Source organism: Bicyclus anynana, chromosome 17 (assembly GCF_947172395.1).
Source record: "Bicyclus anynana chromosome 17, ilBicAnyn1.1, whole genome shotgun sequence".
Lineage (NCBI taxonomy): Eukaryota > Metazoa > Arthropoda > Insecta > Lepidoptera > Nymphalidae > Bicyclus > Bicyclus anynana.
This window is the reverse complement of record NC_069099.1, coordinates 5,557,495-5,572,072: the sequence shown is the minus strand read 5'-3', so window position 1 is coordinate 5,572,072 and position 14,578 is coordinate 5,557,495. Positions and strand designations below refer to the sequence as shown.

The following is a 14,578-nucleotide window of genomic DNA, read 5'->3' as shown; positions in this document are numbered from 1 at the left end:
TCTAAAACTCTAAAGTGAGTGAGTGATTTACTAATCTTGAGTGTCTATACTAATACTCTAAAAAAGAAAAATATGTAAGTTGCCCTATTTGAAAAATTAATTCATCAATAAAAGCTACTCACCACCATCCACCTTTGCTAACATGCGAGCAGTAAAAAGAAATCTAATGAAATACGAGTAGGTATAGTACGAAAGAGAACACGGTATTTCCGGTTGTTCGTCTCCTGTCCGGTTATTCCGTCCGGAATGATAACTAGGCGGGTGCAATGTTCTGCTAGTTATAAATAAAGGCCAACCCAGTACAGCCAAAACATTATAGTATGCGCATTATCATCTGAGTCGTCCGGTCATAAAAGTCAAAAAAGATAGGAATGTGCAGCGCGCCTACCTGCGCACCCTAATTATCGATAAACGGCTACCTGCGCACGTGCTAATGATGAGTCAATAATGATTTGGACGATTCTGATTGGTCGGTTTCTAATGTAATTGCATTGCGTATTTTTTTTGCTATAAATGTGTTTACTGCAATTAAATAAATACATTCATGTGTTACTCGTTGCGCACTATGGATACTAATATATAATAAATTTGGCAGAAGACGAAGATTCTGATGATGAAGACTCAGATGAAGATTAATTTTATTTAGTTAATAATTATATAATATGAAATATGTATTATATTAAATCAAATATTGTTAATTTTTTTAATTTTGTGAACAAGATACGATAATAAACTTTACTTATCGATAATATGTCTTTCATTGTTACACCCTTCACTAGACGGCTCCATAAGACCCATAAGTGCAAGCGAGATAGATATAGAGAAATGATTTATGGCCCTAAGACTCAGTTGTTAATGCTATTAGTATAACAACGCGTTACCATACACAATATGCTATCAACTTTATTAGCGAACAGCTAACTGTGGAGGCGTGGAGGGAGACATTGGGTGGGGGATGGACCGCACCTGAATTATTCATAGAGCCACATAGTGATTTCATCTCATTGAATCGAGCTGCCGGCGGCCGTGATTACGACAACGATACCTCCGCCCGGCGCAGACAATGCGGCTTGTCAACTAACATTGATAGCTGATAACAGATAAGCGTCGCGGAACGGACGACCTGCCAATAGGCATGTACCTAGTACAAGTACCTACCTGTAACTTGCTGTAGGTACTACCTACCTAATAACTGGTTCAATCAGACTCAAATAAGAGTAGGTATCATAATGTCACAGGCAGAACATTTGACTAAAAGTAGGAAGGATAAATGGTCAATTAGATATAACAACACGGTGCCGTCACAGACATCACAAAAGAAACAAAAGAAGACTGCGTCGCAGATGAGAGGATGATATCATAAAAATAGCAGGTATGAATGAGGTACCTATCACTTGTAGTAGACAGGCACATAACCGTTCAGTGTGGAAAGCTCTAGGGGAGGCCTATGCTGGAAGCAAGACAATCTGCTGTCAATAGTGTCAAATAACTAAAAAATGATTTCATGTAACATTGGTATATAGGTAAAGGCTATTTTTTTTTTTTTTTGAATAAGCAAGCGCTTAGCTGCAATCATGCCTGATGGTAAGCGATGATGCAGCCTATGGTGGAACGCGCATGCCTAGAAGATGACTATTCACTCTTGACTTGAAAATACCCATATTGTAGTTGGTGGGGAAAACTGAAGCTAGGAGAGCATTCCACATCTTTGCATGCTTTCATCTAAGAAATTGCATCATCACTTTGCAAATTATTGTCAAGGGCTAACATGTAAAAAGAATAAAAAAAGAAGATTAATTGGTCTTTGGAGCACAACATAGACTACTTTTATCCCGGAAAAATCCATGGTTACTGCAGGGTTTTAAGAACAGAATTTCACGCAAACGGAGTCTAGGGTATCCTCAAGTATGTAGGTATATCTAAGCAATAAAGTATCGAATCAGTGCACCCTATCTCCGTGTAGGTAAGTACCTACTCACCGGCGGCAGGTAAAAATGAAGAGATTGCTTTTTATCTGCGGTGCGAGTAAATTGAATGTAAAGTTGATTTCCCGGCGGGCGCCGCCGCATAATTCACCCGCAAATTAAGCTGATACCGATTCAGTCCGCTACCCGCTGTAAATATTTTCGATAAATGCCCCCATTATATTTTATACACATTCTATTCGATAATTCGATAGCTACCAACCTGCTTGTTATGTAGCTACAGTGATGAAAATATCATGCGAATCGTTTCAATATATTCAATAATTTTATGTATTCAGTTGTATTTTAACAATTGCATTGTATAGAAGCGGGTGTTAGTAAAATCTGTACTTAATAAACAACAAAATATAATGATGATTTTACTACCTGTCTAATACTACTTCATTATATAGAGGTTGTGGTAGGTATTAGGGGATAATCTCTGGCTCTACTGTACCGATTTTGAAAATTATGTTACCACTAGAAAACCACGTTACTTGTGAGTGCCAAAGGCTATAATTTCACCACGTATTTTCAAGGGAACGGGCGTCGGCTAGAGTCCTGATATGGCAATGTTTGGTAGAGTAGCGCTATTGTCTAACGATGACTTCATAAATCAACAGTGTGATTCGTCTATATCGTTACACTATTGCTTCTATAGACAGGGAGATAGTGACCAGAAATGAATGTGAATTTTGAGTTTATATAAACGTCCATAAAGAAGCTATTTCAGTTGTGCGAGTATAAGTACCTAAGTGTAGTGTAACCTCAATAGCTCAACGCTAAAGGGCCGGATTGACAGAACTTGCCATGGTAACTGGTAAATTCTATCAATGGTTACCTATTTATGAGTTTAGCAGCAATGCTGTGTTCTAATCTGGTGAAATAACAGGCACGTTAGACTTAATTTAGGTCCTATGCCTCAAGTGGACGAACACAGGACAACACAAAAAATAGCATCTAAGGAATTACGGGGTTTAAAATACCCGTACCACACCAATACCAATTTTGGTACGAGGTCTTAAATACCCCGAACCACACTTGCGTATAGAAAAATCAATCCCGTAGTGATCGTGTAATGACCACAAAATTCTACGTCCGCTTGGAACCAAATAAAATTAGTGTAAAAGCTAAAATAGATTTAAAAAGTCAAAACGCAAAAATAACATCCCAATTTGATGTCAGTGCCACACTGTCGGCGGATTACAGGCGAGCGGCGTCTATACAGACAAAATCCTCTTACCGCCAAAAATTAATCAAGAAACCCTACGGCTTACCGGGGTGCCTTGCTCGCTTTGTACACATTCAATCAATACTTGCCTACCAGCTACTTGATCTGCAACCTTTACTGTTTCCAACTTTGCAATCCATACTTTCATATTGCTCTAAAATCCGGTATTAGAAAATATTTATACCTACCCTCATCTGTTATTTATTAGTTATCAATATCTATACTTAATAAGTCTGCAGAGAGATCAATTCTGTACATGAAATATATTTCCAAAATAACTATCAGGAGGTGATTAGTGATTGATACTGATGCCAAAAATGCAATCAGTACAATTTTTGTCTGTCTGTATGTTTGTTATAAAAACAAAAACTACACGTCGGATTTCAACGAAACTTGGTACAATTGTTCTTTATACTCCTGGGCAGGTTATAGTATAATTTTCATCACGCTACGATCAATAGGAGTAGAGCAGTGAAGGGAAATGTTACGGGAGAAGTTATTCAATTTTTACAGAAATACTACCTACTGTAAGGGCTGGATAAAAGACGTCTAGGGAGGACGAAGTCGCGGGCGTCCGCTACTAAGAAATAAATGATAGATACTATTTACAGTGACACATTGCAAATATATTGCCTAGTAGTTAAATTGCGGCCAGATACATTTATTATACACAATCGAGGAAACCAGTACCTACTAGATCAAAGGCAATTTAATATAGTTAAATCAAACACAAAATACGCTTTCATTTGACATATGACTTAACTGACTTCAAAAAATGAGGGTATACAACATTACTTATCTGTAACATCTGGCAGCCCCACAGTTGCAGCGTGAAACTAGAAAAATGTATGGAAATGACAGATCTTGATCACGTGACCTGTCGATAGTAAATGTAACCGCAATACATTTTTCTAGTTTTCGAAGCGTTTGCGATTGTAGAAAGAGAATCGACATACCTCTTGGCTACAGAGACAGGCCGGGCAGTTGAAACTGCGGAGGTGTCAACTACTCGTAGTAAGTATGTGAGAAAGGGTATAATAAATATTTATATGGTTCAGATAAGAAAATAATAATAACGGAATTGAATTATTTTTTATTATCAGTCTTAACAGGCAGTGGACATTCATAAATATTCAAAGATTTATCTTTACCCACAGATAACAGTTTATTACCTTCAGCATTAAATTGAAGATCCCATACCTGAAACAAAGAATTGATGCATAGTTTCAGAAAAAAAAACATGAAATTCACGCGAACGAAGTCGCGAGTAGAAATATAGTTTACCGCATCGTTGTGCTCTTGGAAAGTCTTCATCAGATTGAGGTCGCTGGCGGCGGCGATTGATACTGTCCCGTCAGCGACCGCCAGCGCCACGCGCGTGCCGTCGGGCGAGTAGCGCGCGCTCAGCACCCACGCCTTGAACGATGTCTTGCGCAGCTCGCTACCACTGGCACTGACACACACAACACATGTTTGTCTATCATAGGTACAGTCATCATCATCAACAGTCGCTGGCGGACACAGACGCTCCCGTCGGGCGAGTAGCGCGCGCTCAGCACCCACGCCTTGAACGATGTCTTGCGCAGCTCGCTACCACTGGCACTGTCACACACAACACATGTTTGTCTATCATAGGTACAGTCATCATCATCAACAGTCGCTGGCGGACACAGACGCTCCCGTCGGGCGAGTAGCGCGCGCTCAGCACCCACGCCTTGAACGATGTCTTGCGCAGCTCGCTACCACTGGCACTGTCACACACAACACATGTTTGTCTATCATAGGTACAGTCATCATCATCAACAGTCGCTGGCGGACACAGACGCTCCCGTCGGGCGAGTAGCGCGCGCTCAGCACCCACGCCTTGAACGATGTCTTGCGCAGCTCGCTACCACTGGCACTGACACACACAACACATGTTTGTCTATCATAAGTACAGTCATCATCATCAACAGTCGCTGGCGGACACAGACGCTCCCGTCGGGCGAGTAGCGCGCGCTCAGCACCCACGCCTTGAACGATGTCTTGCGCAGCTCGCTACCACTGGCACTGACACACACAACACATGTTTGTCTATCATAGGTACAGTCATCATCATCAACAGTCGCTGGCACACACAGACGCTCCCGTCGGGCGAGTAGCGCGCGCTCAGCACCCACGCCTTGAACGATGTCTTGCGCAGCTCGCTACCACTGGCACTGACACACACAACACATGTTTGTCTATCATAAGTACAGTCATCATCATCAACAGTCGCTGGCGGACACAGACGCTCCCGTCGGGCGAGTAGCGCGCGCTCAGCACCCACGCCTTGAACGATGTCTTGCGCAGCTCGCTACCACTGGCACTGTCACACATAACACACGTTTGTCTGTCATAGGTACAGTCATCGTTATCAACAGTCGCTGGCGGACACAGACGCTCCCGTCGGGCGAGTAGCGCGCGCTCAAATGTTTTTAAAAAATTAAAAAAAAATTAGGTCCTTACAACAAGCCATTTTATAAGTCACACGATATCGTTTGCAATCTTTTAAAAGTTTCAGAGAAAAATTACTGTGACAGAAGAGTGATACCGACACACTTGTGAAATAGCCTTTAGTGGACATACAAGAATAGATACAACAAAGAAACAAAACATACCAAACAATCAAAAGTAAAATGCGCAAAAAGTAAGCTCCCAGCAACCCACAGTGAAATAATTAAATAAAGGAAAACTTAAAGTACTTACACATCAAACACTTTGACGAAACCGTCGTTAGAGGCTGTGAGAAGCAACTTGGAGTTCGGTGAGAAGTGTACACTTCTGACCAGTTGTGTGTGCGCTTGTATGGTGTGCACAAGCATTCCCTGCGCAGCGTTGAATATATGCACTGCGCCGTCCACGCTCCCACTTGCTATGTACTGACCACTCCTGCTCTAGACGTTGTACAGGGAACATTCATCATCATCATCATCATCATATCAGCCGATGGACGTCCACTGCAGGATATAGGCCTTTTCTAGGGACTTCCAAACATCACAATCCTGAGCCGCTGTACTAATATTGCTTGTTTGTTTTTTAATTAAATAGGCTCTTAAACTATTGAAACGATTTATAAAATTTAAATTCTATGTTATCCCTGATGAACATAGGCTATATTTTATCTTCATATTCCCACTAATTTTCATACTAATATTATCATAAAATGCTTATTCAGTCTTACTTGAGTAACAGGTTTATTGCTAAAGGCTTGCTTGCTTGAAATACAGACTTAAGATGCACGCTATAACATTGTCGACAAATAGCAGTGGAATCGAAAATATCACTTTTTATCATCCTATTGAAACTAAATGTTTTTGATAGGTGTCTGGTAAAGACCCTATAAAGCCGTCAACCAGGAGTTATGGAGAAATAATACATGCCCATAAAATAACATTGGTGATCAATAAACAACAAAAAAATATACTTACCCAAGCAACACACAATGCAAACTTTCCTCTAGTATCCAAAATCCTGTCTATATTGTTTTTCACAATATCATACACTGTCAGTTTACCAGTGTGACTGCCAGACACAACCTGAGTGCCAGTGGGAGAAAATGCCACCTTCCATACATCTGTGCCACCCATTTCTATTTCATGAACTTTGAAGCCACTGGTTAATTCCCATATTATTAGGGTTGTGTCTAATGATGATGAAGCTATTACTAAAATAAAAATAAAGAACATATTTAGTATGTAATAAAATTATTCAGATGGCTATACCAGTAAGCACAGTGTAGGATGCCCTCTAGCCAGATGGTTTGACAACATCAAGAAGGTAGTTGGAAGTGGCTGGACAAGGAAGGCAAAGGATTGTGTGTGGTGGCGCGCTCTGGGTAAGGCCTATGTTCAACAGTGGATGTTATAGGCTGATGATGAAAATTATTCAAGACTACTTTATAAGTTTTAAGGGGCTTGCTCATCTTTGTGTCTCTTGATTTTTTGAAAAAATGAGAAGAGAAAGGGAATTAATTCGTAAGAGGCAAGCATTAAGAAATGCTTTGTGGTTCTATGTCAACCTTGGAGTTGCAAATATCTCTTCAAGCAGAAGTTTGCAGGTGGAAGTTATTTCCTCCTATCCTATCCTCCTGAACTCTCTAATTTTTAATAGCCTGTCACTTTTAAATAGGGTAAGTGAGATTCTTCTGTGGTACCATTGTACTTTAACCTAATCATCTATCATATCAGCCGATGGAGTCCACTGCAGGACATAGGCCTTTTGTAGGGACTTCCAGAGCATCCAGTGAATTCCAGCAACTCTCATGATGTTGTCAGTCCACCTGGGGAGGGGTCGAACAACACTGCATTTTCTAGTGAGAGGTGGCCAACCCAGCACCTTAAATCTTACCTTTTGCTGGTGGGAGACTTCGGCCGCGGCTAGTTACCACCCTACCGACAAAGACGTACTGCCAAGCGATTTAGCGTCCCGGTACGATGTTGTGTAGAAACCCAAAAAGGGTGTGGATTTTCATCCTCCTCCTAACAAGTTAGCCCGCTTCCAACTTAGATTGCATCATCACTTACCATCAGGTGAGATGGTAGACAAGGGCTAACTTGTAAAGAAAAAAAAAAAAAATTATCAAGGGTGTGTATTCTAATAATGCACAAAGAGTGTGAGCCCTCACTTGCACAAGAGATTTTTGAATGGATGTTAAAAAAGCATTTAAATACAACAAATGAATTCCAAAGTATATGTTCACACAACAGCATTTTTAAACACAACACTTTTTTCCAGCAGTGATGCATTTTTAATTTTGGGCGCTGGAAATAGACCTTCATTTAACTTCACAATATAATTGAACACTTTTTTAAACTCTCATGCGAACGAGGGCTAATAACGTAAAATAAAAATTCACTTACTATGTCCATCAGGGCTCACAGCTACTGACACCACAGCCATACAGTGACCTTCTAACGTATGCAGGAGCTCTAACCTATTATTTTCTAAGATCCATACTTTGACTAGATTATCGAGTCCCCCGGTTACTAAGTAGTCTTGACTTTTCCTAAAATAGTTTGATATGTTAGTTTACAATTTGGATTATCAAAATAATAGACCAAGGATGCAAATTTTAGTCTTCTTTATAACCTTTTAGAGCTAAAAGATAGATTTTTATTTATAAAACGCTCACGCTTGACTACAATTAGGCCTGATGAAATAATGTCTAAGTTGGAGGGCGTTTGCCTAAAAGATGCTTATTCACTCTTACTTAGAAGGTGTATAAATTATAAGTGTCAGGAAACACAAACGCCAGAAGGGCATTCATAATTTTTGCTGGAATGTGAATTAGAAGTGGGGATGCAAGTTTTTCATACAAGTTGCCTGGATATCTACAATGTAAGGATGACACTATTCACACTGTTTTGCTGTTCTATGGTAGAAAGGAGTGGATATTACTAGTGTATCCAAGCAAGAATCTTACCTTAGACATTTTTGAATTGAGCTATTGAGGCTTCACCAATATTTGTAGTCTTAGCAAGACACTAGAAAATGTTTAAGTGACCTACAAAGGCTATTCTGGTTATCTCGAACCCCTATGTTCATATATTAAAAAATACATAGAAATACAAATTGGATTGAAGCATTAATAACACTTAGAAATAACTGAACACATATCTGGTATGTAAACCTTTCCTCATTTTAAACCGAAATACATTCAGGTGCATCAGGTTTCTAACTAGGGTATGCACATACAGACCTCCTCAGGGACAATGCCTTTTAGTTTCAATGAAGTGCAAATGCAAAGCCTGCCATCAAATGACATGCATGGAATCCTAGATTATGTCGGAGATAATCGTTTAATTATTAACGTCTATAAAACTTATTCAACGTCTAGTTTATAGTGAAAATTTAATGGAACCTTACTTTGGATCATCTGTATCAATAGTTCTTGTCCATACACAACTGTAAATTGGGTCTTCGTGTGCATTTTCTTTTTTATTCAATAGTGAATACTGTAAAAAACGTGCATTAAGGTTAAGGAGATTTATGTACGTATCTGAAAAAATAGTTCAACAATTTTACTTACAACAGCGGTAGCTGTCATATTACGCAGATTTGTAGAATCAGCCGAGAACACGAGAGATGTATATTTATTATTTACACGAATTATTTCACAACCAAAAATCGAAGATTTGTTTTCTTGGTTTGTTTTGACTTTTGATTTTGAACACAGATGATGTTTATCACAGATCACTATAGATGTTTATGTTTGGAATTTTTGAAAATGAAATTGAAGTTTGAACCACAGATACAGAATTGAAGTTTGAAGTGACAGTTTTCTAGTCTATAGTGATCTGTGGCTTATTTTGTGTTGTCTTTGTCTAACGTCTACCGGCTACCCGCCTTTGGTTAAAAGTTCTAGTCTATAGTGATCTGTGGTCACAGTCTTCAAATTAAAATTAATGTATAGTACAGACCACAGACGACAAAATAACGACCTTGACGGCCTCCGTGGCGCGCGGCAGACGGTGGACTGGGACTGGGTTCGATCCCCGGCTGAGGATTTCTTAATTGGTCCAGGTCCAGGGTTCCCAACTTAGGGGTTTTCCCCCCAGATTTAGGGGGCAAATAAGTGAAATGGGATTTTTTTAGGGGTCTGAAATTTTTAGGGGTATTTTCAGGGATTTTTTGACTCTTTAATATTTTTAAATTGATGATAATTTTAATATTTCTTTCTTGACCTAGCGACTTATAACGACGTATAATACGTTACTCTACAACCACTCTGAGGCAACTGGCGGCAATCTTCATCGAATAAAAAAAATTGTTACATTTATTCATTGTCAACATATCTATTGTATGATTTCAAAAAATCTGAATCTTCAGATAAAGACGTAATATTTTGTCTGTATTAAATATAGACTTTTGAAACATATTATTTCTAAATTATTATGAATTTATATTTTTAGGGGGACAACTCAATAATTAAGGCGATTTTAGTGGTTTTTGACACAAACTTTAGGGATAAATATTTTGGAGAGTTGGTAACACTGTCCAGGTCTGGCTGGGAGGCTTCAGCCGTGACAAGCTTACCACATAGATTTACGAGTCGGTACAAGTACCTACTAATTCTATGAGCTACCAAATTCTACCAATTCGATGACGTGTAGAAACCGAAAGGAGTGTGGATTTTCATCACTTCACTTCTCAATCACAGATTAATCCATTATTAGGATGCTATTATACGTTTTGTATAGATAAACATGCAACGACCGTGGATAAACGATTAACATGATTTTTCTGAGGATAGTTATAATATAAACCTACAATAATAATCATGGAATATGAGGGTATTATTTATTAAAAAAACATTGCTGTTTGCTATAGTATTTTAATTAGTAATTCTTCTGATTTTTATAATGGGCAGTCATATATATTGAGTGATTTATCCTCTGATATTGATATAATTTTATTGCTTTCTGCATTAAATTTCACACCCCAAACCTGGAAGCAACAAGAATGCAATTACAATTAATTACTATGTCAACTACAAACTATTAGAGCTCACATTGACAGAAAGAGTTCTAGTCAGGGATCCCTAGAAAATTTTGTACACCTGGTTACTAACAAGCTAATTTTTCGCGAGTAGCTTCATCTCGATGAGACGATAAACTTTTTTTATTTACGAAAATTCTTGATTCTGGTAGCTAACTGAGTTACCAGGAAATGAAAATTTCAGGGCGTCGGAACGAGGTAATGTACCACGCAATTTGTAGGACATGGTGGCTGATAAGTTGTATAAGTAACTATTAATTTATTAATCAACACTAAAAATACATCTGGTTGGTAACAACTTTTGTTACTCTACCCTCCTCCTAGCTTGTATCAATAACGAAGTTATTAAAAGTTGTTACTAATCAGATGTATTTTTTTTACTGTTGCTTAATTAATAGTTATAAAATTTAATAGCTACATTGTCCTAAAAATTGCGTGGTACATTATCTCGTTCCGACTAACGAAACGAACGAAACGAAAGTTAATTTTACTCACGGAAAATTAGCTTGTTAGTAATCAGGTGTACAAAATGTTCTAGGGATCCCTGACTATTCTGTGTTGTGTATTAAATTTTTTGTAATGTGTCATGTATGTAATTTTATAGCACCACACAAATAGTCAGTGTAGTAAAGGGTTGCCAACCATACTATAATATATAGTATTGTACTGTATTTCGGGTCTGCATACTATAAACTGTTGAAGAAATATATAGTATGCAAAAATACTATATTTTCAACACTGAAATCTAACAAACAAAATTTTCATTTTTAAACTTTATAAACATTAGTTTTTCACAGATGCAATAGTGCAATCGAACATTAAACAAACAAATAAAAAAAAAATGCTTTTGATTTTCAAAAATTAAAAAAATATCAAATGTGAGAAAGCACAAGACACTCTTATTTCAGATAAATAAATCTTAAAGAATGCAACAAGAGTAAAACAATATTGTTTTTTGAATACAAAAGTCCATTATTTGTTTATTCCATAACATACTATATTTTTATGAAAAACTGTTGGCAGCCCTAGTGTAGTATGAGAAAATGTATCATATATTCCGTTTATTCATACTCATACCTGATCGCTATGTTCTTTGAAAACATGTTGACATTCCATACTATCCAGGTCCCAGACCCGTACAGTTCTGTCTGAACTGCTGGACACAAATCTCTTGCCGTCAGGTGAAAATGCAACAGATAACACCCAAGATGCATGTCCAGATAATGTTCCAGCCAAATTTGCATGTACACTGTAATGTTTAGAAATGATATACTTTAATAAGAGACCTTCGGGGTTAACAAAAATATATATGTATAAAAAAAAAAAAAAAAATTAGGAGTTTATGGTTTGCTGGAATCATGCTCCAACTGCCAACAGCCTCACTTCACATCTGATTATAGTTGCAAAACTGATTGCAGATAAAATTAGAACAAAAAAAAATGTACACTGTAAGACAGAATTAATTAGTGTTAAGAACTTTATAAAGTTTTACAATTTAAAAAATGGTTTATCAAACTCATGGTAAAACTCATGAAAGGAAGACTTAATTGAAGATTAGGTAAAAAAATGGGTGCTAACTTATACTTTTATTTTTTAATACAAAATGATACAAAATTATACTGTCAAATTAGCAAGAGCACAGGACCAACCAAAGATAAAATAATAGAATAGAGATTGGCTGGTGGTTTTATGTGATGGTGGTGTTAAAAAAAATATTAACTTACACATCATAAAGCTTCATATGTCCATCATCAGATGCTGTGAGCAGAAGCTGTGAATCAGGTGAGAAGCACAGACTTCTTATGGGCATGGCGTGGCCTTCTAGAGTGTGTACGAGCTTCCCTTGGGCTACGTCAAATATGTTTATTATACCATCCAGAGCTCCACTTGCTATGTATTTGCCATCTGGACTCTGTAAATAAAAATTTAATGGAACAAGTTTACCACACCAAATCTAATAAATGTGATTAAATTTAAAAAATATCACACCAAGAACAAAATTTTTTTTATTTAATCACCAAGTTAATTATAATGGACCCCTGGCACCATTTGTAATCTGACATGCCTATAAATAAAAATCTATTTTTATAATATTAGTTGAGATTTAAATTGGACGACTATATAAAATTACTGAATGGAATAACTGCTTACATAAGCTACAGTAAGTGTAAATTTCCCTCTTGTATCCAATGTCTGTTCCTCTTTGCCACTCTCTACACTGAATATCAGTATTTTGCCAGCATTACTGCCAGAGATGACATGCTTGCCATCGGGGGAAAAGTCCAGTGTCCAGACATCAATGTTTTCTGTCTCCATGGTCTTTATTTTCTCTCCTGATGCAATGTCCCACAGTATCAGGGAGGAGTCTTGGGAACTGCTGGCTAGGGCTGAAAATTGATTTAATATTGTTGTTATTTAATGGTTTATAAAAACAACCAGTAAATTAACTTGTTGATGATAGACTGCTGAAGAAGTGAACAAGGCCTCTTTCAAAGATTTCCAAATTTAATTATCAGCTACCTGCATTCAGAGGCTCTCTGTAACCTGCTTGATAATGTTGGTTTACATGATTAGGGATTGATCAACACTGCTTCCCGGTTTGGATCAAATGACGACTAGTTATCTATCATTTCCTTGATCTATAACTGTACGATTCTGTTTAACTGAGGTCAAGAAGTTTAATTCTATAAAACTTACACAAAGAGAATAGAAAAATGAAATAATTATACACACTTTTTCCATCTGGACTAACAACCACTGATATAACACCAAGAGAGTGACCTTCCAACTGATGTTTGACTTCTAACTTTCCATTCTCCAGTTGCCACACTTTGATTATGTCATCCAATCCTGCCGTTATAATATAGTTCTCTGGTGGTTCTTGCGAGTGATTTGAATCTCTAGAATAAATGACATACTGAATGTGAATATTGACTACAATTGCATATGTATTGTTGTTTTACATTACAAGAAAGTGAGTTTATTTGTTGTATTTTTATTATATACTCAACCAATGATGAAATGAATCTTGTGTTTTGTTTATCAGGGTTACATAAAATAATTAGTGCTAGTAGTAGCTATCATTTTAGGCCTTCTTGAAATTGAATTTAATAGATATTGTCATAATTATCACCAAACTTTTAATGGTCTACTACTGGATTCAGGCTTTCCATAAAGAAGACAAGATAATAAGGAGGAGATCAGACCTACAATGCTGCTCTAATGCAGGTTAGTGGGGTTGCGTTTTTAGATTATAGTCATGCACAATTTATAATTTATTTCGCTTTAATTATTATATTTAGCTAATATAAATAAGTAAAAATAGGTTACAAAACATACTGTGAGTTTTCAATATTTTCAGCATTGTCACTCACTTCTTTATTCTTTTCATGACTTATTTGACTCCAGCTGCAGCACCATATCGCATCATCATGAGCATTTTCTTTCTTAAGTTGCAAATAATACTGAAAAACAGTAGTAGAAGTTATGTGAGAAATTCACTAAAATTAATGGGACTATCTTATTGTGTTGTAAGTACTTACCAGCGTTGTTATAGACATAGTCGAAGAGAAGAGTTTTCTGTAATCAGATTGTTGGATTCTATTTTACATAAATGTGTAAAATTAAATATATAAAATAAAGCATAACATTCACGCACTTGACATTGACAGCCGGCCACAGTTTTTTTTTATTTTAGACCACAGATTAGATATCAGAATTTACAAATAAATCTATGGTATTTAATTACCATAGATTTATGTAGATTAGTGATGTGCTGTTATTATCTATGATCATAGATAAAAAATAAAAAAAAACTATAACCCAACTACGTAAAAAAAGGTTCTAAAAAGGACGAAACACGAAG

General features: G+C 37.1%; 2 protein-coding genes across 3 annotated transcripts; both read right to left on the bottom strand.

Annotated features, from left to right (window-relative positions):
* Positions 1-4,268: 4,268 nt before the first annotated feature.
* On the bottom strand, positions 4,269-9,417 carry LOC112056031 (WD repeat-containing protein 61). 2 transcript variants are annotated; one of them, XM_024096360.2, is made up of 7 exons: positions 9,245-9,416; positions 9,082-9,170; positions 8,076-8,221; positions 6,645-6,880; positions 5,923-6,110; positions 4,480-4,648; positions 4,269-4,395 (listed from the first exon to the last, which is right to left on the bottom strand). In XM_024096360.2, exons 1-7 carry the CDS (start codon positions 9,260-9,262, stop codon positions 4,282-4,284), a joined length of 960 nt encoding a protein of 319 aa, XP_023952128.2. In that variant the 5' UTR covers positions 9,263-9,416; the 3' UTR covers positions 4,269-4,281. The 2 variants fall into 2 exon arrangements, with proteins under 2 accessions (XP_023952128.2, XP_052742499.1); XM_052886539.1 differs by lacking the exons at positions 4,269-4,395; positions 4,480-4,648 and adding an exon at positions 4,655-5,542 and having other exon boundaries at positions 9,245-9,417.
* A 1,116-nt stretch (positions 9,418-10,533) lies between these two features.
* Positions 10,534-14,413, bottom strand: LOC112056032 (WD repeat-containing protein 61). Its single transcript, XM_052886538.1, has 7 exons — positions 14,256-14,413; positions 14,053-14,177; positions 13,447-13,613; positions 12,865-13,100; positions 12,438-12,625; positions 11,791-11,962; positions 10,534-10,662 (listed from the first exon to the last, which is right to left on the bottom strand). The coding sequence occupies exons 1-7, from the start codon at positions 14,271-14,273 to the stop codon at positions 10,573-10,575; spliced, it is 996 nt and encodes a 331-aa protein (XP_052742498.1). The 5' UTR covers positions 14,274-14,413; the 3' UTR covers positions 10,534-10,572.
* Positions 14,414-14,578: the final 165 nt, after the last annotated feature.